Genomic DNA, 24,434 nt, shown 5'->3' with positions numbered 1-24,434 from the left:
ATTGACACAACAGGGTAAGGAAATAGTGTTCATGTGGGTTCCAGCTCATCAAAGTTTAATAGGAAATGAAAAAGCTGACAAAATGGCAAAGGAAGCAGTAAAAAAAGAAAAGAGGAGGTGGAAATGAATGTCAAAAGCAGAGTGGAAAATTCTAATCTGGAAAGAAATAATCAATCAGTGGAACCATCATTGGAAGAGGGAAATAAAAGGGAGATATTTATACAAACTACAGAGTGTAGTAGGGGAGGCAGGGTGTTATGGTGATAATAGGACAAGACAAGTAATTGTAAGTAGACTAAGAATAGGGCAAAGTAGGTTAGATAACACACTTAATATAACAGGAAAACATGCAACTGGTCAGTGTAACTGTGGGGAGAGGGAGACAGTAGAACATGTAGTAACAGCGTGCCCTGAGTATGAAAGGGAGATGAAAAGGATGAAGGTAGAGATGCAGAAGGCAGGTATAAGATGAGAAATGTTCAAAAATAGAATAGAAGGTGGGAAATTTAGGAAAGGGAAAAAAATCCTTCTGAGATTTCTTGCCACAACAGGACTAATTCAAAGAATATGACAGAAGGAAAGTGTAAAATAAGTTAAGTCCAGCAGATGGCGGTAAATGCAACGAAAAGGATGCCAACTGCCAATAAACACCAAAGACGAAGAAGAACCTATGCCACTTTTATTGTGAAGGCTGCTGGCCGGAAGTGTAGTTGTTGTTGCTAGCGCTGCTAGCACTGCGGGCTGAAACATCTCTCTCAGTAGCTAGGCTAACAGGTTAAACTTGCTGAAATAAACATTTGACTGCAGTCTCGTCAGCTCATCGGTGGAACAATACCGTTAGCTGCCACTTTACCCCAAATGCGACTAACTTAGTGTCGTGACCGTTATGACTAATTTATTTTCAGGGCTCAGGTTGTATTCTTAGCATTAGCCCCAGAGCAAAGGTGTGATGGCGGACATGGAGAACCGGGGGATCGAAGACATGTTTGACTTTCGTCGGTAAGTGAGCTAATGCGGGCTGCTGGTAACCTTCAGATAATTAGCCACAGTTGTAGTTGTCTAATCCTGTTTCTCTAGGTAAACAGTATGCTATTATCGGTGGCATATCGTTTGCTAGCTAACTAATGTCAGTTACAAACGAAGTCCAATCAAACATTTGATAAACATGCAGCTAGCTGCTAACCTAGCCGCTCGGTGGTGACGTTAACGTCAACCGTCTATTGAAACGTTTGTTATGAAACCTGTGTAATGGAGATTTCACTGTGACGTTACTCGTCAGCTCTAACGTTACATGCTTCAACAAGCTAACGTTAGGTTAACCTTATAAGAACTTGATATATCGCTAAAATACTCTGCTGCTAGCTGAGAGAGAAGTTCCCAGGAAAAACACAACTTCGTTAAGCAGAAATAGTAAGCTGATATTACATTTCGTCACACTGTTAAAATAATCGCCGAAGTTGGTTTTTTTTTTTACTAAATCATCTCCTCATGACGCCATCATGTGACTTTACCCCTTTAAGATGATGGCCTATGTCAAGTGTGTGACTTAGGCGAATTTATTATGCCTAAATCAAATTAAAATGTGACTCGGGCAATTTTTTTTAACATGCCTGTGTGACTTAAGCAAGATATGGTAACACTTTATTTTGAAGGTGTCTACATAAGAGTGACATGAGCGTGTCATAAACATGACATGGGATTTGTCATGAACATTAATGACACTTTGAAGTAACATTAATGCTCATGATACTGGCCTGTAGGTGCACCAGTTTACAGATTATGGTATCGGGTTTCAAGCCAGAATAGAACTAGCTTGATACTGGACATCACAGATGTTCTCTAGGTCCTAACCGCCAAAACAGTCACTTAGGGACACGTGTAATAACGTGTGGGAAACGAAATCTGCGGGTAAATGCGAAACTGAAACTCCCATTTATGCAACAATGAAGGAGGCGGGTGATACTTATTCATCAATAGTGAATGACACACGAACTATAAATTTGAGTCAATGCTTTAATTCAGGATTTAGCTAATCTCTAATAGTAGGCAGAGCTCCAATAGTAGTAATTACAAGCAGATGTAAGTGGGAGCAGATTTTTAACTGAGCTGCCGTTTCCTAACAGACTGAAGTGTATGCCAGTGCCCAACTATCCTACATAACACATAGGAGGTAGAATATGGATTATTGTTTTTGTGTGAGATTACAGTCCTATTTGACAGATGTTGACCTGGGTTTGGGTTTGTTTGGAGGTTCATTACATACAATTATGCATAAAATGTTGACACATAAATTAAGTCCACACATTTTTATTTGCTTGAACTTTGGTCATTGCATTAAGTTGCTGTCAGTGTGATTCAAGATCTCAACAAAAAATTCGGCCTACATTTCATCCATTACATTTAAAAAAATGTTTGCAACTATGATTTTTTTTTTTTTTTTAATCTTTGCACAGGTTTCCCAAAGATGCTGTTATCCTCCTGCTGTTGCTGATTTACTTTCCGGTTGGCGTCTGTTTGATGTTAATACGGATTTTTATTGGTGTTCATGTGTTCTTGGTCAGCTGTGCACTTCCAGAAAGTTTTGTTCGAAGGCAAGTATTCAATTTTCTATGAACACATTTTCCCCCTCAGTAATATTACTAATTATTGCTTGAGCAGTACAAGAAAGTATGCGTTCCATTAATATTATCTTATTCAAAATCATGTAAAAACACACATTTGTAATAATTAAAGAACACACCCTATATAATGCAAACAGTGGTATTTATTAAGCATATTGGCAGCGTGGCTGTCTTTCACAAATGACTGCATTAAATGCAGCTAACACATAAAAAACATTAAGGCTAGTGGCTGCTCAACATATTTTACATGGTCTGTATCTGTTACACTGTAACCTCTTGTAAAGACACCTAGCGTTCAGTAATTTCCATGTTTAATTAAAGGTTATGACTGGAATTGAATAACCTTATTCATATAATTAAAGAACGTATGTAATTGACTTGTATGTTGCTGTAAGAGCAGTGCGGAACCATGTATTTTATTGAGAATAACTTGATTAAATCCACCTTTATTTCTTTGTCTGCTCAGATTTATTGTCAGGATTATGTGCTCAGTCCTGGGGATGCATGTGAGGCAGAAAAACCCTCGCTCCAGAGACAAAAACACCAAGCTGTACATATGCAATCATGTGACAGAGTTCGACCACAACATAATCAACCTCCTGACCCCCTGCCATACTGTGAGTGTTTGACTTTTACATTTTCTAAACCATGTTATACAGCATGTTTTAAACATTTAAGCAAATTCTCATTCATAAGTATGCAACATGTTTACTGTATCTGTTTGCACCAGTCCAAAGAATAAATAAATGTGCTGAAAACTGCAGTGTTTAAATGTATTTCATGGAGTAGCCCTATGAAATGTCTTTGCTTTCCTACTGCTTCTATTTCAGTTAATAATAATAAGTAGTGCACTTACCGACTTTAATAGATCACCTACGTGTCAGTGTTTCATTTGAAGCACTTATAATGTTCTAGACTAGAGGAACTGCAAGGATGAAAGAACACCATGCTCCATATGTAAACTTCAGTGACTGCAGATGACACATTTAGAGGAAACAGTATGTTCACTGGTGCATGATGCATATTAAAGTTTTACATGCTCAGTGTCCAAGCCATCTTTCTATCACATCTTTGTTCCTGTTTAATTTGTTCAACCAGTTTACATGCACAGTTTAGTCGAGCTAAGCTAAAAAATCGATATTGGCCTCTAATCGGACTTCTGTCCTTGTCCCAGTTTACATGCAACTGAGAAAAACGAATAACTGACAGGAACGTGTCCTCCTCCTCAACACTGGGTGGTGATAAGCATCGAAAGGCGCCCTTTCTGTTGACCTCAGTTCGACACTTTGTGAAGTTGCTACTGACTCCCTAATGTGAGCGGCTAATGTGCGAGCGGCTTTCTTGGATGTTTTTGTTCCGGGGTCATACACTAGCGCGGGGTGGAGCAGGTGGAGCATGCGTTGTCTTGTCATACATGCCGGCGAAAATACTATTCCATCGCATTATCTGGGTGTCTTAATCGGAGTTGGAGAACTGCGACGTCAGTCAGACTAACACGTTTACATGCACTTCAGTTGTCTAGTTATAGTCAGATTAAGGCAATAATTCATTTTTTTTAAGTGTCATGTAAACATACTGATTGAATGCAGTGTTAGGTAAGATTGCTCTGTCTCTCCTCCTCATCAGCCCCAGTTAGAGGGCTCCACAGGCTTTGTGTGCTGGGCTAGAGGCTTTATGGAAATCCATTCAGCGTCTGGCCAGGAGGCAACAGAAGAGTCTCTTCAGAGGTACTGCTCCACTGAAGGCACCCCACCTTTGCTCCTGTTTCCTGAAGAGGACACCACAAACGGCCGTGCTGGCCTGCTCAAGTTCAGGTAAGTAGCACTCACAGCTAATAACTTAATAGTTATTAGCTGTGAGTGGAAAGTGGTCAATGCATTGCAAGCAGAGAGTATGACTCACAGACTTAAATGTATTATTTCCTCACATATTCTGCTTTTAGCTTTTTTTTTTTGGATAGTCATTCATATTTACCTATAACAATTAAAGCATTCCTGCAGCTCAGCACTAACTGTTCTATCAGTATTTGCACATGAAGGCAGTGTTTTGTCCTCATACTCACGACTTTGGTTGTAGAAAGTGATTTAATCAAGCCAGCCACAAATTATCATTCCTCTTCCATGGCACTTTGAGATAGAGATTAATTACTTTGGCGGTTGTTTCTTCTCACTAATTTCCCTCTAGAGTTCTCTGGGCAAATTAGTGTAAGGAAGTGAAAACAGCTGCGAAATTGATTCATTTCTATCATTAATTTGAATAACTCTGAACCAAGTGTACTATATCTTGAGCCTCCTGGAGATGCACTGTATAGAAACTAAAGTAGAACCTCATGATAGGATCAAGATTATTGTAATGCTTTTGTTTGCAGAGTTCTGAAATTCAGTTTATGTTAGTTTTTTCTCTTTACACTAAATGGCTTAAACAGACCCAAACTGCTTTATGCCAAGTTCAAAATGTTTTCAAGTTAAAGAAATTCGACATGCTCAGAATTCTATTTAACTTAAATTTTTTTTAAAAGAATGATTTTTGCTTATACAACCTTATTTGTTGATCAGCTAACATGATAAATCTATTGTTTCCTCTCAGTTCCTGGCCTTTCTCACTGACTGATTCCATTCAACCTGTGGCCTTACGGGTGACCAGACCATTGATTGCTTTGGTAATGTCATCTGAACATTATTTTAAGACAAAAATAGACTGCAGGGATAAGATGCCTTTACCATGATGTTGTGTATACACAGAATTCCCTGTTTGACTGTGATTTCTTACTGTTGGGGATTACTACTAGGGGTGTAACGGTTCTGAACCAAGACTGAAAAACCGTGACACAACAGCCACAGATCTTCTCTCTCGGTTCTGTCTTTGGTGCTGATCTCTGCTGAATGCAGCTTTATGGAGTTTTTTATAGAGACATGCTGCAAAACAAACACATTTCATAATGTAGCGTAAATGTATCCCAAATAAGACACCGTTTGGCTAAGATTCTATCAAAATTTCACATTAACTACTAATATAAATGATCATGTTATGCCTCCAATTAATTAAATGGTGTGAAACTAAAGTCTAACTTCTTATCTTTTGAACCGTATATTGATTTAACAGTGTACGTTAAAACAGCCTTGGGTTTACCAGAGTCAGCAAGAGGACGTTAGCGCCAGTGAATTAGCCGTGTGCTAACTGTATCCCAAATCGGACACTTGGATGTCCTCACTGTAAAACAATAAAACAATGGGGGCTGCTGAGTTTTTCGGGGGAAATTGGATTTTTCTGGGTAAGCCAAATAAAGAACACAGTTATCAACCATCGTTATATTATATATTATATCGGTATTTTTTGTGAACAGGCGATGTAACCACAGGCTTATTACTGTTAGCAGTGAGTCTACGTCCATATTATCTTCCAATGGAGTTTACACGTGCCGTCTTTGTTATTGTTTACATCCCACCGTCAGCTGCTGAGGACTCAGCAAGTGACACTATCCTCTCCTATAGACTAAACATTGAGTGCTCTGAAATAAGATTTTCCGCTGGGATGGATAAAGTTTGTCTGTTCATTCTTCAGAGAGGAAAGAATGTTATTAACATGTTAACATAATTGTCTTGGTCAGGGACGTGTCACACATTATAATTTAATTTACAGTTTGTGGACCATTTGTGTTCAATTTCCTCTTTATGTATGTGAACTTCATTTACAAATCAAATCTAATTTAGTGTTGTTTTAGTTGACTTGATAACATAAATAATGTTTCCACTATTTTTTCTCTTATTTTAACCTGCCACAAAAAAAATACAACCACAAAAAAGAAAGGGAGGTAATCAATCAGGGTAGAATAATTCATTTTAAATACCATCTCCAGCTGTTTAAAATCAATACACGTTTGGTGAACTTTCCTTGAACTACATCAAGCTGATTAGTGTGCTGCTTAAATCTAATCCAGCCATCTCACTTCTGACAATAATTGTGTTGCTTTGTGCAGCTGTTGAGCTTTTACAATCTCTAAAAATATTTTAAAGAGTCACTGGATTATAAGGGTCACCAGGACACGGTGCCACAGCTATTATTGTCCACATTCCATATTCTCTGTGTTAAATGTAGGACATGTCACACCACACTGACCTGACTGTGTTTTGTCTGTCCACAGAGCACCCCCGAGTCAAGCTGGCTGACGGAGCTCTTGTGGACATTTTTTGTTCCGTGTACAGTGTATCATGTAAGGTACTAAATAATTTGTATCATTATTTCTATCCGCAAATTGCTTTTAAGGTTGGATCCTGACATCCTGCAGCTGAATGATCGATAATAATCCAATAGTTTTCTTTATTTTTCATGTAAACTGAGGGAGATTTATGGAGATTTGAGTTATGTAAACTAGATGGGCTGAGTACAGAACATTTGGCGACGGCGCAGCTACCATCCCAGGCTCATCTTCTCTGGCCAGTTATGTTGATTAATGAGCAGGAGTTCCAAATGGTTTTAAAACTAAATTGCTTTCTTAATTGTTCAACGCTCAGAGTTCCAAATTCAGTTTTTAAATTGATTTTTTAACGTTTCTGTTGCCATAATTATTTTTACTTCACTTGTTGCTTTCTTGTTTTTTTATTGTAATCTCAGTTGGCTCCCACCAGTTTCCAGACAAGATGGAGAGTCCATGCAGGAATTTGCCAACAAAGTCCAGGAGGTAAAACAAATGCAGATTCATATAGGATTTGATTTGTAAAAGTAAAAACAAATGAGTTACCCAGGAATAAGTTTTAGGCTTGACCCAAAGACAACTACAACTTGGTGCTCCTAACTGCGTATCTTCTGTTTGATTTCAGCTACTAGCTGGTGAACTTGGCTTGGTCTCCACCAAAATCACTAAAGCTGATAAAGCAGAGCACATCAAACGGAAAAGGCACACTGTACCACAAACATCTACCAGTAAGTCTGTCATATAAACACACAATACAGAGGATTCTATGTAGAGGTCGGGGAAAGATTGATACAGCATAGTATCACAATATTTTGTGTATCAATATTACAGTCATGGAAAAATGTTTAGACCACCCTTGTTTTCTGATATCTAGACATTTTCCATGGTTTTCTTGATGATAACCAAAATCATTATTAAGGAAATCATGTTAAATTTGTAGATATCAGCTCTTAAATTAAACTCTTATGAGCTATTTTTGTCGTTATCATTATATTTGTCCAAAAAAAATGAACAAGAAACTGAAGAAAACAAGGTGGTCTAATAATTTTTTCCATGACTGTATATCAAAGCTAAGTATCGATATTTAGCAGCGGGACATCAGTATTTTTGTTTTTTTAGGAATATACTGGAGATACTGGTATCATATGAAACTAGAAGATCTGAGGGATTCAAGTTGTCAAAATAACTCTGCAAAGTTAGGCTTTTTGTATTTAATCTAAAAAGTTGTTGTCGTCCATACATGTTTGATATCAGTTGAGTTCAGTTTGACTGAATACTTTGTTGGCCAGTCTGTGGGTTTGACTCTCATTGTGGAGAAATAAAAAGACAGACTGAGAATTTTCTCTAATTTGACAAAACAATTCTTGATTGAATGTAATTTTGTGGACACAAAATGCAATAAAACAGTTAAATCACAATATATTGTTTCGCAATACTCACCATTCAAATGTTCAAAATCGCAATAACATCATATTGTGACTCAAGTATCAGGATAAAATCATATTGTGGGGCCTCTGCTGATTCACACCTCCAATTCTATGCATGTCAGGGTCCAGTTGTTTGTTTTTGGGGGGATGTCATCATTTCTTTTCCCCCCTCTAGGTGTCAGACCTGGTTCTATTGGCCTTGGCTTCATGGTCCAGAGTTTGGGTACAGATGATCACGGGATTGCTAAGATGGCCCAACAGGTGAAGGATGTGCTGCCTCATGTCCCACTGAATGTCATCGCCAAGGACTTGGGTAGGCTCCAGCATCAGATAGTATTTACATTTTAACCTCACATCCCATCATTAATGTTCAAAGTGCTCTATCCAGTCTAAAGGTTTTGAACACATCTTTCAAAATTTTCAATAAGGTGATGTACTTACAGTTAGCCCTGACACAATAACACGATAAACGATAGTATTGTTGTATAAATGTTGTTTTAGTTTTATAATGATGTTAGAGCATAATAAGCACATCCTTTTCCACAACAATTATGTTTTAAATCTCGAGAATAATAAACATTTGAATTGAAATGTGCAAAAGAAATATTAAAATATCCTAGATAAATAAAACATAAATAGATAAATTACAACCAAAACAAATAAAATAGACTTTCAGGCTCTTTTAACAAAACATTGCCATGAGATAATCATTATGTATTATGCTAGCATATATTATAAATGACATATAAACAGCTGGAATGGCTGCTTGGGAATTTTTTTTTTCCCCAGCAATTCATACTGCCTGTCAAACATTTACAGCATTACTTTAAACACAACACAAAAAAGCACACAAAGTCACGCATGTAAACCACAATATATTGAGTCGACAAAAAAACTATCGTGTCCATTGTTATATATCAAACGATAAGTCAATATACTAATTATCATGACAGGCCTATTTATAGTTGTGTCTTGATTGTTTACAGCAAAAACCAATTGTGTTGACACCACCATAACAAATCTGCTGGAGAACAAGGAGGAAAGTTCAATGGAAGCAACCGGGACGTCAGTGTTTGGGTCTTCTAGGAACAGCTCCTATTCCTCCTGTTCTGCTCCCACCATAAAGGTTTGATGTCTGAGCTCTTTAACTGAGGAATTTATCATTACAATCCAATTTTAATCATATTTAAACATAAAAAGGTTATATTTCCTACATCATTACTGGGGAACAATAGGTTGCATAGAAACAATTGAATATTTGAATTTTTATTGCAGCTGCTTTATCTTGTTCAACATGGGTTCATTTAATTTGTCTTCAAATGCAGTTCATCTAGCTAATTGGTTTTGATAAATGTAACTATGTATGTATTTTTCATCCACAGCCTGCTGCCAAATCTTTTGGGAAATCACCAGCTGACAGACATTTGTCTCTCCAAGAGAGAAAAGAAGCGATGTATAGTTTTGCAAGAAGGTGAGATTCTCTTTTTTCAGAATGTGAGATTTTTCTTATTTGCAAGACGAGAGCAATTTGTGTTAATACTGCTGCAGAAATAGCAGAAAGGTCAGCCATCCATGGTGGAATAAAATCATTAATTTGTCTTTCAACTATTGTTTTAATCAAATACTTCTGGACTTGTAAATGTTCATGTCTGTTTAGTTCATGTTCAAAGAAACCTCAGTGAAAAGCCAAAGCTGCTTCATTATGCACAACACCTTGCAGTTGTGACCAGTTTTGCAATATTCATTTGGTTAGAGATTTACTTTGAACTCATTCCAAGGGTCGTGTCTGTCGCTCAGTTCTGATTCTACGTGGTGTCAGAGCTGCCACAGACAAAAGTCTTATGTAAAAGTCCACCTGTCTTCACTAATTGGGACCCTGCAGATTTGTTCTGAGATCCAGACTGTCTCTGAACCAGCAGTGAAGGAGAAAAACATTAAGAGAAAAGTGGACTAACCAACACAAGACCTCTTAAAGAGCTACTTTGCAGATGTCGAACCAGCTTTGTGTTACTGTTGTGTCGATAATAGGAGTTTACCTTCCCTCTGTGTCGCTGTAGCCTTGAGCCCCCCGGCCATCCGGTGCCGGAAATCCACTGGGTGCAGTCATCAATGTTGAGATTGTGTCGTATATGTTGCATCAACTGCTAGATTTCTGCTACCGGAGGGCTCCAGGCTCACTGTCCTCATCATCATCCTCACTTATGCTGCTTAATGGGCAACAAACAGGAGACAAACTAAAGTTCTCTAACTTGGTGGAACATTTTGCAGAACATTTTGTTTTTTAATTTGTCAGCCAAATTATGAAACTTGGTTGCAGGGTGTAGCAGCATGGGCCATTTTTAGGTGTAGCGGAATGACCGGCGAGATATACAAATCACTTTTCACTTCTGTTATAGTCATTTGTGCTGCATTCAGGTGGTGTCGGAATCATCAGAAAATTGATTTTCACTCGGAAAAGTCGCATGAATGCCTCCTCAAGCTAAATGAATGTTAATATTGCTAAAAGGAAAATAAATATTGGACTTGGACAACCCCAAATGAATCCTAATGTTGCTCTGTATCTGCTTAACCCTTGTGTACTCCTCCCATCGACTATACACCCATGGTCCTCAGGGGTCAAAAAGGATCCCATGACACAAGACTTTGTCTGTTTGTTTTTAGGACATGTAGAAAAAAATTGTTACCAACTTTCACTTTCACCTTTTAAGGCAACGCATGACCAAAAATTTGATAGATCATTTTCACAATTTTTTTCATTATTATTGGTCAATTTTAATCAAATATACAAAATTAGCCTCATTTCAAGAGAAAAAAAGTAATAAAACCTGAATATTTTTTTTAATAGTTAAAGTGAAATAATATATATATATATATATATATATATATATATATTTTTTTTTTTTTTTTAAGTTAATAAGTTTTACTAGAAGTTGACATAACCTACCCTGTACATTCCCATCAAGAAATTATTATTTCACTATAACTATTGAAAAAGAATTGACCAATAATAATGAAAAAATTGTGAAAATTGTATATCAAATTTTTGGTCATGCGTTGCCTTAAAAGGTAGGGAAAAAAGTTGGTAATTTTTTTCTACATGTCCTTAAACCAGTCTAATGTCATGGGTCCTTTTTGACCCCTGAGGACCATGGGTGCTAAAAAAAATGTATAAAAAAACGTAAAAATGTATGAAGAAAGTTGATGCAGAGAATCACGTATACTGAAAATTTCAAGCAATTCTATGAAAGTTAACCTATATTAATCGTATGTTGAAAATGATTTGGGGTCAAAGAGGAGCCCAGGAGTACAGAAGGGTTAATGTATACTCAAAATAGGACTACAAGTGTTTTGATTTATATTGCAGGTGTAAACCTTCATAAAGATGTGTCAGATAGTTTAAGAACTAGGCACTGCATTGACTAAAGCAGTATAAAAGTTTATGACACATTAACCATCTATAAATGCAAATGATACTAACTGTAATGAAGTCAACACTGACTGTTTTATCTGTTTCTCTTCATGTAGACGCTACATTGAAAAACACGGATTGGATCAAGAAGACAGTCACTGAACACACTTTGGGTCAAGCCATCATTGCAAACATGTCGGAGAGAAGCATACTCAACCTGCATAGCTGTCTAATTTGAATGGTGATTTTATATTCCGTCAACAGGTTCTGTTGCAAAAAACAGATTTTGTTAATTGCAAATAATGGAGACAAGTATTCAGAACATGTACATGTTGATGGAATGGTGATTATGCATGTGTTTAATTCTTCATTCTGGCTGATCCATAATTTTGATAACAATTTGTATTACGATCCACTGACTGTGAATCATCTATTTATTTTTATAATGTCCAGAGTCGTTGATGAAAATAAAGTTCAGCTTGACCAGAAATATGTCTGACTGATGGTGTTTCCATTGTCCACTCAGATGTCCACAGCTTGGCTTCGGAGGAAAATAATGAATTTTAAATGTAAACTGCATTTGATCTGATTTTATTTATACATTTAAGGGCTACTGACCAAGGTTATAATAGTTTTGGATTTTTCACTAGTTTCAGTTTTAATTTCGTAGTGATTTTTTAGAGTGAGTTTTCTAGTTTTAATTAGTTTTTTTGGGGGGTGAAATGCTTAGTTTTAGTTTAGGTCTTTTTAGTTTTAGTTTTTTTGTAATGTTTTTTGTTATGCTGTGGTTTTTGTTGGGTGCAAAATCCAATAAGGTCACAATAAATGTTTCCTTTATTTTCTTTGTCTTATCCATCTCAGCCACAATAAGTTTATTAAGTCTTAAAACCAGATAGATGAAATAGATTTAATATCAACCAAAAAGGTTTACATATGAAAAAAGTTGACAGACGAAAATTGAGGACATTTTCACTATAATTCTAGTTATTAGTTAGTTTTGTAACCACACAATATTTTTTTTATTTTTTTTTTAAATTTCAGTTAAGTTTTCATTAGTTTTCGTTAACTATAATAACCTTGCTACTGACATATTTCTTGATGTTTTCGAATGCATGTTTGGTTTCTCCCATATGGAAGACAACCATATCCTGCCATAAGAGGGAGCCAGAGAGTCAGTGTGCTTGAGTCAGTTATTGAGAGAAAGAGTCCTGACAGGGATTTCTCCTGTCAGTAGGAACAGATGCACACACACAAATGACTGCATCACTAAAAACTACTGAGTAACACTTATTCATGCACCATGAGTGTAATAAATGATGTGCCACTGTGAAGGTGCAAGTGGAAAGTCAAATTGGTCATTCCCAATTGAAACTAAATGTGATACTTAAACACAGTGTGAAAGGATGTTGATATGCAGATCTGCTGGTCCAGTCAGAAAGCTGTGTGAGTTCTCTGCGGCAGCCGGAAGACAAAAATGAAATGAATGGCCTACATTCATAATTAATCTTTTGTGCTCTTTAAAAGTCACACCTCAACAAACATATATTTGCTGTCCCATGTAGTTGACAACTTTAAAATGTCTGTGCATCCCATATATCAGAGAAAATCAACAGGTAAGACTCTAACGCTAAGTTTCTGCATCACAAAATTAACATCCGAAATTATACTATATATATATATGTATATATATATATATATATATATATATTTAAACTTCTTTCTGATGTTGATGACAAATATTCTCTGCAAGCCTGAACAGCAAAGTATTTGTCTGCCGGCTGCCCATATCATATTTCACTTAGTAAAGACTGAGAATTATATATTATGCAAACGACACATGCAAGTAGTACTGAATGTAAAAATCCTTATAGCTTACTTGAATGTGATGTAGTCTATACCATTCTTAACTTTAAAAAAAAGTCTTAAGGGAATTCATATGAACACTTTATTTACCTCAACCTTAAGGTTGTTTTTAATTTAAATACTACAGTTAATATTTTTGATACCTTAAACGTGTTATATAAATGCAGGCGCTAAAATGTAGTCAAATGTTTATCTCTAAACTGGTTTGCATTTTGTATATCTCTTTTTTAATTTATTTGTATTTATGGAAGCCCATTTCCGTCAATGTGACAAAAATGCATTCTATAAGTCAGCACGATTACTAAAATAATGACTTAGTATCAGAGAGAGTCATAATTATGAGATACTAAGTCATTTTAAGTTTTTTATTATAATGACTTATAGAATTTTACCATTAACTTCACTTTCTGATTTAACTATTTATTTCTTTGTCAACTGAACTGGTATGAGTGTTTGTTTTTACATTATCAAATTAATCTTGGAGAGAAAGAGAGAGGAAATGAACAAGTGAATTGTGTATTTGTACCAGTCGTGGAAAAAAAGTATTCAGATCCATTACTTCAGTAAAAGTACTAGTAACACTGTGAAATTACTCCACTACAAGTAAAAGTCCTGCATTCAAAACTTACTGAAGCAAAAGTACAAAAGTATCAGCATCAAAATGTACTTAAATTATCAAAAGTAAAAGTACTTGTTATGCAGAATGGACCCACTGAGATTGTTTTATATATATTCTGAATATATTATTGGATTATTTGTATTGATGCATTAATGTAAGCAGTGTTTTAATTTGACAAAGACAGGGCTCATTTAAACTATGTAATATAGGCCTACTGTTAGGAGGTTTAAAATATCTAATCATTTATATTTACCATGTTTTTTTATGTTAAATCTTAATAATCTAAAGTAAGATTCAGCTAAATCTAATGGAGTAAAAACTACAATATAAGCCTCAAAATATAGTACAGTAGAAGTATAAAGTTACATAAAATGGAAATACTCAAGTAAAGTACAAGTACCTCAAAACTGTACTTAAGTACAGTACTTGAGTACATATACTTAGTTACATTCCACCACTGGTATATACAGACATCAGTCATGTTGGTTGTTTTAAACCTACTGGCTGTGAAACAGGACCACTAATTAAACTTTTTTTTCTCATTGCTTGAATTGGATAATTCCCACGACACGTAAATGCATCTTTCCGCTACACCGGATGTGACGTTTTCTTTCTTCCTCTCGCACTGCAAACGCGATTAAGCTACTAAATTAGCGATGTCAGGTGTCGAGGAGATCACAAATGAACCTGTAGACGTTAAAGAAGACAAGGAGTTTGATCTAGAGGCCGAAGACCCTCTGGAGGATGACTACTTTGTTGACCCCACTCGATATATATTTTACAGGTAGTTTTTGGTTATTATTTTGCTTAATGTTGGAGTGGCTAGCTGCTAGCTCGATAGCTGCTCTAACGGTTATCCACTAACTTTAGTTTGAATCAGCTGGTTTTGTTGTTATAACTTCCAATTTGTTAGTGAGGTTTGTTAACGTTCACCATAATGTCGTTACCAGCAGTGTTACTGACATTGAATTTGGCTGCAAATTTAAAATATTTACTGTTACAGTGTTGAGCTAATTGACTTTCTGTGAGTTCACCACACCCCTGACAAGTAGGGACATCTCAGAAACTAGCAAAGGCACAAATCTTCTGCGCCAACCCGGAATGTAAATCAGTTTATCTTATGCTCCCTATACACCAGAAGACTTTAAAAATATTTGGAAAAGACTCCTGGAAAACTATCAGCTCACACCTGCTCACATCTAAAGACAAGTGTTTAGAGTTTTTAGTCTCACACTGAGATTTTAGATAGACTGTGAATCTTTCAGACTCACTATTTACAAGACTACAACTAGATAGCAGTTTTTTTTCCATCATTCTCTTAGTAAAAACTTACAAAATGAGGAGAAGCAGCTTTTGGCTCCAGCTGCTCTAGTGTGTGCAGTGGTTTGTGTTAAAAAAAAAAAAGATAATTAGAGGAGAAGACGCCACAAAATGCCCCTCACAAAGCTGAAAAATAGTTTCTGTTTTTCTGACATGAAAAGTTGACTATTTTACAGTAAAATAGATATAAGGAAGAATAAAGGAAATGAACATTTAGAAATGAATTAATGATATACATTTATGTCCTATTTAATTACAGTTTATTTAATTGAATAATTATTTTTATAAGCTCTATGAAATTTCATTTAGTTAATCATACATTAATCATCCATTATTTATTTATGTATACATTTGTTTATATATTTTAACTGGGTCTCCTTACTGTTCTCTTTACTAAGAAACAGAGCCACCAAAAATCTAAATATATGACATCACTATATTTTTATTGAGGCATTATTGTGATGTTCCTTTTTCCTGTGGAAGTGGTTTTACTGGCCGGTCTGGAACCGGGGACCTTTCCCCCGCTCATCTATTGGTTGGTGATTGTGTTACGTCACTGAGACTTGAGATAATATCAAACACGTTTGATATGATCCAAACCCAAGACTAGGAAAAGACTGATATGAAACTGAGCAGATTACTACCTTAAACTTAACCATGGAGATGACGGGAACGCTGTGACTCCAGTAAAACTCCTAGATTTACCAAAGGCATTCTTTTAGGTTAGCAGCCAAGAAAGCCACCTCTGTGTTTTTGTGTTTCAGAGACAGAAAGGAGTGGGCTGACCTGGAGCCTGTTCCTCAGGATGATGGTCCGAATCCTGTAGTGAAGATCGCCTACTCTGAAAAGTGTAAGACTGCAGGGTTTGTTAGTAAGAGATGAGATACATTTGTAATAACCAGTGGTGGAAGAAGAACTCAGATCTCTTACTTCAGTAAAAGTACTAATATCACACTGTGAAATTACTCCACTACAAGTAAAAGTCCTGCATTCAAAACTTACTGAAGTAAAAGTACAAAAGTATCAGCATCAAAATGCACTTACAGCAGGGATGGGCAACTGGAGGCCCGCCGCCTCACTTGAAGTGGCCCTCAGTACAACGACATGCATTTGAGCATGAAATCTTAAAAGTGCACAAAATTACTTCTTGCATGAATGTTGGTCTGCTGTTCTTGCACTGAAAAAAAAATCACAGTAAGTGGTTATTTTTTATTTGCTTCAAACCTTTTGTATTCCTATTTATACTGTTATACATGCATTTGAGCATGAAATATGTTAAGTTACTGCACTGTTAACATATTTAAAATTGCAGTGTCATCATATCTGGTTAAGTGTATGGTCCTATATGTGGCCCTGTGGTAGTGTCCATGAAAAATTGTAGCCCCCTCCAGCATTTAAGTTGCCCATCGCCGACTTAAAGTATCAAAAGTAAAAGTAGTCATGCAGAATGGACCCACTCAGATATATTATTAGATTATTTGTATTGATGCTTTCATGTAAGCACTGTTTTACTCTTCTAAAGGTAGGGCTCATTTTAACTACTCAATAAACTGTTATGGGGTTGTTGTTTTTTTAAAGAAGAAGAAAGTAATCACCTTGAATCTATCTTTTACTTATGTTGAATCTCGACCTGAAAAGTAAATAAAGCAGTAAAAAGTACAATATTTGCCTCTAAAGCTTTGGCTGTTCACTGAGGTTTCTTTGAACATGAATTAAACAGACACGGACATATACAGGTCCAGAGATATTTGATTAAAATAATAGTTTGACATTTCTGCAGCAGTATTAACACAAATCCCTCTCCTCTTGCAAATAAGAAAATAATCTGTTTTTGATGTAACATTAATAATGACAAGTGAATCTCCCCTTCTTGCAAAACTATACATCACATTCTAAAGGTCGAGCTCATTTTAACTACTTAATAAACTGTTATGAGGTTTATTAAAAAAAAAAAAAATCACTTTGAATGTATCTTTTTTTTTTTTTTTTTTAATTTGAATCTCGACCTGAAAGTATCTAAAGCTGTCAGCTAAATGTAGTGGAGTAAAACGTACAATATTTGCCTCTAAATGTAGTGGAGTAGAAGTATAAAGTGACATAAATAGAAAACTCAAGTAAAGTACAAATAGCTCAAAATTGTACTTAAGTACAGTACTTAAGTAATTCTACTTAGTTACTTTCCACCACTGGTAACAACATAATGATTAAATTAACTATAACTTTACCACGGTACTAGAGACATTAGATAAACAAACATTTTAAGTCAGAACTTTGATGATGTTTCTAACTAGTGTGCATATGTTTCTTCTAACAGTCTCAGATGTGTATGACTATTTCCGTGCGCTCCTGAAGAATGATGAAAAAAGCGATCGGGCTTTCGCCCTGACAGCAGACGCCATTGAGCTTAATGCTGCTAATTACACAGTTTGGTGAGCATCCTGCATGTTTGGAACATGGAAAACTAATGTTTACTGTTAAGAAATGTCTCAATTTCAAATCACGGGGAACAAAAACCAGAAAGATGATTCCTGGTTTAAAATCATGGTTTATATAATAATTTAAAGTGATTATTTGAAGAAAAAGCCTTTGCTACTAATGCTGTTACTCCACTGTCAGACAGTATGACAGTTGTAGTTGATATTTATTTTTCATACAGATACTGAATCTCACTCTGAGGTAATCTTGTTGTTTATAAACTAGATAACTCAGAGATAATTTTTAGTATAATATTATAGTAATATTCAGTAAGGTTACTGAATGTGAAGCTACACGTTCAGTATTTATGCTGGCATATACTACCATCAGTTGTCATGGAAAAAATGATTAGACCATCCTTGTTTTCTTCAATTTCTTGTTCATTTTAATGCCTGGTACAACTAAAGGTACATTTGTCTGGACAAATATAATGATAACAAAAATAGCTCATAAGAGTTTAATTAAAGAGCTGATATCGAGACATTTTCCATGATTTTCATGATAATGATTTTGGTTATTAAGAAAACCATGGCAAGATATCAGCTCTTAAATTAAATTCTTATGAGTTATTTTTGTTGTTGTCATTATATTTGTCTAAAAAAATGTACCTTTTAGATATACCAGGCATTAAAATGAACAACAAAATTAAGAAAACAAGGGTGGCCTAATAATTTTTTCCATGACTGTATATACTAGGCCCACCCTCAATGACATTTTATCTTTAGATTTCAAGTTGTGTTTGGATAAAGTGACCCTTAAGGAGCAAAGGCCTCAATCCCACAACATGTGACTTTGTAAATAAAATGTAGTATTAGCAGTACTTGTGTTTACTGACAGCTGTTTGGTTTGGGTTTGTTCAGGCACTACAGGCGAGTACTTCTGCAAGCCCTAACAAAGGACCTGAGGGAGGAGATGAGTTACATTACTAAAATCATCGAGGAGCAACCCAAAAACTATCAAGTCTGGTGAGAGCTGGCTAATTCATTTCAACCCATATATGAATAATGTGACATTACTAAAGAAATTATTCAGGATCACCACTGTATGCAGACTGAATTTGGGAAGTTAGCTTTTTGTTTTAATGCCCCCGTGACCTGGAATGATCTTCAACTCACACTGAGGATCAGTACAGCCATAGCAATTTTTTCAATTTCATAGCTTGATTGTAAACTTTCCTGCAACTGTTTATAGCTTTGGTCATTTTAAAAAGCATTTTACATATAATTTTTCTTGTCTATTATCTGTATTTTGAATTTGTATTTCTGTACTGTTACTAAATGTACTCGTAGACTGTAAATGAGGAAAGCCTCAGTGCCTTACAAGTATAAATAACGAGTTATAATATATGTAAAATATTTTGTGAAAAAAAGCTGTTTCTGTTCATTTTTGTTTACCTTTTATCAAATCTAAATGGGTCGAAAATTTACAAGAGTTTGTTTTTTAAAGACGTGCTGCAGACTGTGCAGATAGAGAGATAAAGCAAGGTTTTTAATTTGAATTCAAATCTAGTTTTCTAAACTCCTTTCGCAGGCATCACAGACGTATGGTGGTAGAGTGGTTGAATGACCCCTCAGAGGAATTGGAGTTCATCGCCGACATTCTCAGCCAAGACGCAAAGAACTACCACGCCTGGCAGCACAGACAGTGGGTCATCCAGGTAGGTGTTGGAGCTCTTAGCAAAGTTTGGCTTACAAACACGAGGGCTGAGATCCAGTTTCCCTCCCACAGCGAGCCACCGTGCCAGAACCAATCCTTTACTTAATCATTTTGGTTGTTTGTTGACATGTTGTTTGAGTCCCTCTGTGGTCAGCATTTGTCTCAAGCATCGCAGGGCCACAACTTAAAGCGATACACAAGCTTGTTGCCAACATTTGTCTTCTTCAACCTGCAGGAGTACAAGCTGTGGGAGAATGAGCTGGAGTTTGTGGAGAATCTTCTGGAGGACGATGTGAGGAATAACTCTGCATGGAACCAGCGGCATTTTGTAATATCTCACACTACAGGCTTCTCTGATCCAGCCATAGTGGAGAGAGAGATTCAGTGAGTACTTTCCTGGCAAAAGGTTCATTTGCACCTTTTTAACCCTCAGGCCAGGTTGAGCGCATCTTTTCATTCTTCATTTGTTAATAGTTTTGGCTGTGTTCATGCATTTGGCATGCATTTTGGCAAGATTGTGTATTTTTATCTGATCTTGTTATTTCCAGCTCAGCTCCTGCAGTAAGGCTAAAATACACTGTGTACAAACAATAGTTACACTCTTAAGGTTGAGCGTGTAAAATGAGCCATTGAAACCCATTCAAAATGCAATTTTTTTTTTTATCTCTCTAACGTTAAAGCATAAAACATGCATTTTATTAAATCTTGGTGTTAATCTGGGCTTTGGTCTTGGAACTGATCATTTTTACTACTTTCTGCCAGATTGCATAATTTTGACCATATTCAGCATATAGAGAAAAAGACATGCAATTTGTACACACAATCCATACACACAAGCATGTACTGCTTCAAATAAATACAAAAAATGGGTCATCTTGAATCGCATCAAAGATGCATCCTTCTAGAGAGACATGACAAACTCATAACAAAAAAAGATAATTTACACAGCTGTGATTGCAGCATGGTCTATAATGGTGGCATCATGACCTGGCATATAAAGGGTTAAAATACTTGAGAATCAATTATTGTTTGATATCAAAAATTAGGGCAGATGTAGGTGGAAAATAGAATATCATAATGTATAATGTGTTTTTTAGCTTGCTTTTTAGGAGCACATTTTATGCGCACAGTAATCCAGTAAAGACCACATTTATTTGCACAGTATTTCCATATCCATCCAGATTTAGAGATAAGGTAAAATATAACTTTATTAATCCTGAAGGAAATTCTGGTTCCAGATTGCTCCAAAGCCTCCAAAAAAATGACAAAAACAGTCGCAATATAGGATAATTAAAATAAAAAAAACAATGAACAAAATAGGTTACAATAACAATATATTACATAAATATAACAATAACAATATTAAAAAATGGTGTGTCTAAGGAGTAAAGTGCAGGTGACATGGCAGGATCTAATATACAGATATATTGTTCATGATTAATATGATATGCTGTTATTATCATTGTTACAACAATGTCTTTAGACCACTAGTGTTAGAAATTAAAACTGTGCATTCAGGCATACGTTCCTATATTTACTTGCCAAAATACAGATGTCCTATGAACAAAGCTGTCTGACAAACCAAAGTTTATTTTTTTTTTTTATTCCTGCTCCAAGATGTGCATTATGTATTCTGCTGCATGCATTTGACTGATTTTCCTGTCTTTGTGTCAGGTATTGTCTGAGCCAGATCAAGAAGGCTCCCCACAATGAAAGTGCATGGAACTATTTGAAAGGGTAAGATGTCTTATACTAAAGTATCACCAAATCCCAGTAAATCTGCAAGGAGCAAAAATGTTTGTATTGACTTGTATTTGTTCAGTTGGTTTAGTCTGACTGAAAAAGACTTCTTGAGGAAAAATGATACTTCAACGTGCCGTCCCCATTCAGACATTCACTATACATGAAATGAGACGGGAGAAAAAAAACAAGTGGAGACTCAAGTTATTAAAAATGGAAAAGCTTGCTGAAAGGATCCTTTTCTTTTCCCTCTTTTTTTTTTTTTTTTTTTTTTTCAAGGATGCTGCAAGACCAAGGTCTGTCGTCTGCGCCCGGCCTGCTGCAGAGGGTCCTTGAGCTGAAGGAGACACACTGTTCACCTTATCTGCTAGCGTTTCTGTTTGATTGCTACGAGGACGTCTTGGAGAACGGCAGCCAGAAAGAAAATGTGTCTGAAGAGGAGCAAAAGGAAACTCTAAGAAAGGCTCTAGAAGTAAGTGCTTTGTTTCAGGAAAATACAAGTATAGAAAAAGCTCAAGCTGATTATGAGCAGTGGTGGAAAGTAACTAAGTACATGTACTTAGTACTGTACTTAAGTACAATTTTGAGGTACTTGTACTTTACTTGAGTATTCGATCGATCGAAAAATCTGATCAAAGGTTAAAATCGGCGATCTGAAAATCCGAAACGCTGCCGCTTTAAAACGAAGAAGTGTTATGTTGTGGTCACGCAGCCTGCATGCACCTACACACCGAATATGTTACACTGTACTGTGTAATAATGTGCAATAATGCCACTGATGTTCAGACTGGCATTTTGAGTTTGTTTAGCTTGTTAAATAGGCTCAATTTTTATTTGAATTTTATTTGACACGATATATGCAACAATACAGCCATTTAAAATGGATAGTATCAATAAATGAACTTTCAACATGAAGCTCTTGCCTGTTCTTGACTGCCCTATAGAGGCCATGTTGGCATATTGTTTCCCACAGTGTCACTGCTGCTATGAAGGAATATTAAAGTTACTGCTATGCAATAAATAAAGGTCAATCTAGGTAATCTAGTAGTATCTAGTAAATAAATGATTACAAGGTTAACATAAATGAAAGACTATAGGCCTGTGCATGAGTTGATGAATTGACTGATTGAGGCATTTTAATGCCTTAGTACAACTAAAGGTACATTTGTATGGACAAATATAATGATAACAACAAAAACAGCTCATAACAGTTTAATTTAGGAGCTGATATCTAGACATTTTCCATGGTTTTCTTGATAATGATTTTAGTTATTATTAAGAAAACCATGGGAAATGTCTAGATATCAGCTCTTAAATAAAGAGAAATTTAATTAAGAGATCTGAATACTTCTTCCACCACTGGTTATGAGTGCCAAGCATGCGTTTAATCTTTCTCTGCAGATAAATCTGTGAGAGATTATTTTGTTTTAGAAATAAACTAATAAATTGCACATTATTGTTGTTTTCCAACCCCTTCTTGTGTTTGATCCCTCCCCTCTCTAGATTTCTCAGCTTCTGGCCCAGGAGAAGGACACCATCCGTAAAGAGTACTGGCTGTTTTTGGGACGTTCTATAAAGAACAAGTTTGGAAGTGGCGGCCCGTCTGACGAGCCTCTGGCCGAGGATCCTGCACCAGCAGCCCCAGCAGCCGGGCAGCAGGAGATGAGCTAGAACCACTGGGAGACTCTCGCACCATTTCCACTCCTCCCCTGCTTCATCAATACTGTCAGCAGAACGCAACCATGCAGTTACTGTCAGACGCTATAATGTGTATGGCTGAAGGCGTTTGTTAAGGGATTATGCTGAAATCAAACAGATATAGCTCTTACTAAAGTGTTATTACATAGGATAAAGAAGTGGATTACATGTCAACTATGTGTCACCTTTTTTTTCAGCCAGAAGAACTAGGACTTAATAACTACATAATCAAGTTGTGTGTGTCATTCATCTAGAACTGGAACTCATTTATTTGGTTTATTCACCTTTTGGATTTATTATTAAAGGTGCTGCACACAACATTCAGAGCATACAGGTGCATCTCAATACATTAGAATATGATGGAAAAGTCCATTTCCAGTAGTTCAAGTCAAACAGTCCCAACCAAGTATTTAGTCATATAGATGACATACTTTTCAGAGGCCAACATTTACATATTAAGCATTTTTTAAATTGGACATTGTAACATTAAACTTTTTTTGAGACACCGAATTTTAGGTCTTCATTAAATGTAAGCCACAATCATTATAATTAGAGGAAATTAGATAAATTAAGACATGAAATGTTTCATTCTGTGTGTAATGGATCTACATAATGTGTTATTTCCACTTTTTGAATTGAATCACTGACATAAAACAATGTTTCTATGATATTCTAATTTATTGAGATGCACCTGTATTTATGGCTCTTGTTCTCATTCCCAACTCATCACATACAGACACCCGTTTTTAATGTTCTTGAACAGAGAACCTCGTAATGCAACACACGGAGTGTGACTTTGTCAGGTGATGACATTTATGCTCTGAATGTTGCGTACAGCACCTTTAAAGTGGCTCACTTTGTTTGGATCTGAACACACCTTTCATGTCTTTTTGTCTTCTAAACATAATCTGTGTGACAGCAGGTCCCATATACTGATAAACTGTCGGTGTTTTTATGCACTCTTAATCAGTTTAATGTCTGTAAGTGATGGCAGGTCTTATGTTTTTATCAGTTGAGAGAGAAAGAAACTACACTAGCAGAAGCTGACATGTTTCTCATATTCCTTTATGTTGTGTTTGCAAAAAATCTTTAATTTATAAGTTAGTTTTGTGTTCTGTTTTCCAAATAACAAGGATATTTTTGAATGGATGCTTGTTGGTGACTTTAATTGGAGCATAGCTTGTGTGTAAAACCTCTTCATGTAAATCCTGGAAGGTTTCTTGGTTGTTTAGAGAAAACATGTAATTGTGTTTTGATGGAGGGAAGCAGAAAGTATCATGAAGCATAAGAATAAAACTGTTTGTAGTAAAACTGGTTTGTTAAACTATTTAGTAGTGATAATAAGGCTGGGTGGTGTAGATAAAGTCAAATATCACAATATTTTGGGCCAAATACAGTAATATCAATGTTGCAA

The 24,434-nt window shown here is 35.9% G+C and overlaps 2 protein-coding genes across 2 annotated transcripts; both read left to right on the top strand.

Annotated features, from left to right (window-relative positions):
• The first annotated feature begins 699 nt into the window (after positions 1-699).
• On the top strand, positions 700-12,141 carry aup1 (AUP1 lipid droplet regulating VLDL assembly factor). Its single transcript, XM_059346620.1, has 12 exons — positions 700-999; positions 2,454-2,591; positions 3,088-3,238; positions 4,248-4,435; positions 5,208-5,280; positions 6,763-6,836; positions 7,233-7,299; positions 7,439-7,541; positions 8,416-8,553; positions 9,227-9,366; positions 9,623-9,711; positions 11,766-12,141. The coding sequence occupies exons 1-12, from the start codon at positions 950-952 to the stop codon at positions 11,809-11,811; spliced, it is 1,257 nt and encodes a 418-aa protein (XP_059202603.1). The 5' UTR covers positions 700-949; the 3' UTR covers positions 11,812-12,141.
• A 2,581-nt stretch (positions 12,142-14,722) lies between these two features.
• fnta (farnesyltransferase, CAAX box, alpha) lies at positions 14,723-24,331 on the top strand. Its single transcript, XM_059346858.1, has 9 exons — positions 14,723-14,915; positions 16,216-16,301; positions 17,766-17,880; positions 18,787-18,891; positions 19,457-19,583; positions 19,818-19,966; positions 21,257-21,319; positions 21,602-21,794; positions 22,826-24,331. Exons 1-9 carry the CDS (start codon positions 14,788-14,790, stop codon positions 22,991-22,993), a joined length of 1,134 nt encoding a protein of 377 aa, XP_059202841.1. The 5' UTR covers positions 14,723-14,787; the 3' UTR covers positions 22,994-24,331.
• Positions 24,332-24,434: the final 103 nt, after the last annotated feature.

Source organism: Centropristis striata, chromosome 12, assembly GCF_030273125.1.
Source record: "Centropristis striata isolate RG_2023a ecotype Rhode Island chromosome 12, C.striata_1.0, whole genome shotgun sequence".
In the NCBI taxonomy this organism is placed as follows: Eukaryota; Metazoa; Chordata; class Actinopteri; order Perciformes; family Serranidae; genus Centropristis; species Centropristis striata.
Note: the sequence above shows the minus strand (reverse complement) of the source record. Positions and strands in the feature narration are given on the sequence as shown.

Excerpts from the sequence above, each read along its gene's own strand:
- aup1 (XM_059346620.1), top strand. The coding sequence starts at position 950 with ATGGCGGACATGGAGAACCGGGGGATCGAAGACATGTTTGACTTTCGT. Across the intron at positions 8,554-9,226 it reads TGTCATCGCCAAGGACTTGG|CAAAAACCAATTGTGTTGAC; the intron begins GTAGGCTCCAGC and ends GATTGTTTACAG. Across the intron at positions 9,712-11,765 it reads ATGTATAGTTTTGCAAGAAG|ACGCTACATTGAAAAACACG; the intron begins GTGAGATTCTCT and ends CTCTTCATGTAG.
- fnta (XM_059346858.1), top strand. The coding sequence starts at position 14,788 with ATGTCAGGTGTCGAGGAGATCACAAATGAACCTGTAGACGTTAAAGAA. Across the intron at positions 18,892-19,456 it reads CCCAAAAACTATCAAGTCTG|GCATCACAGACGTATGGTGG; the intron begins GTGAGAGCTGGC and ends CTCCTTTCGCAG. Across the intron at positions 19,584-19,817 it reads ACAGACAGTGGGTCATCCAG|GAGTACAAGCTGTGGGAGAA; the intron begins GTAGGTGTTGGA and ends TTCAACCTGCAG.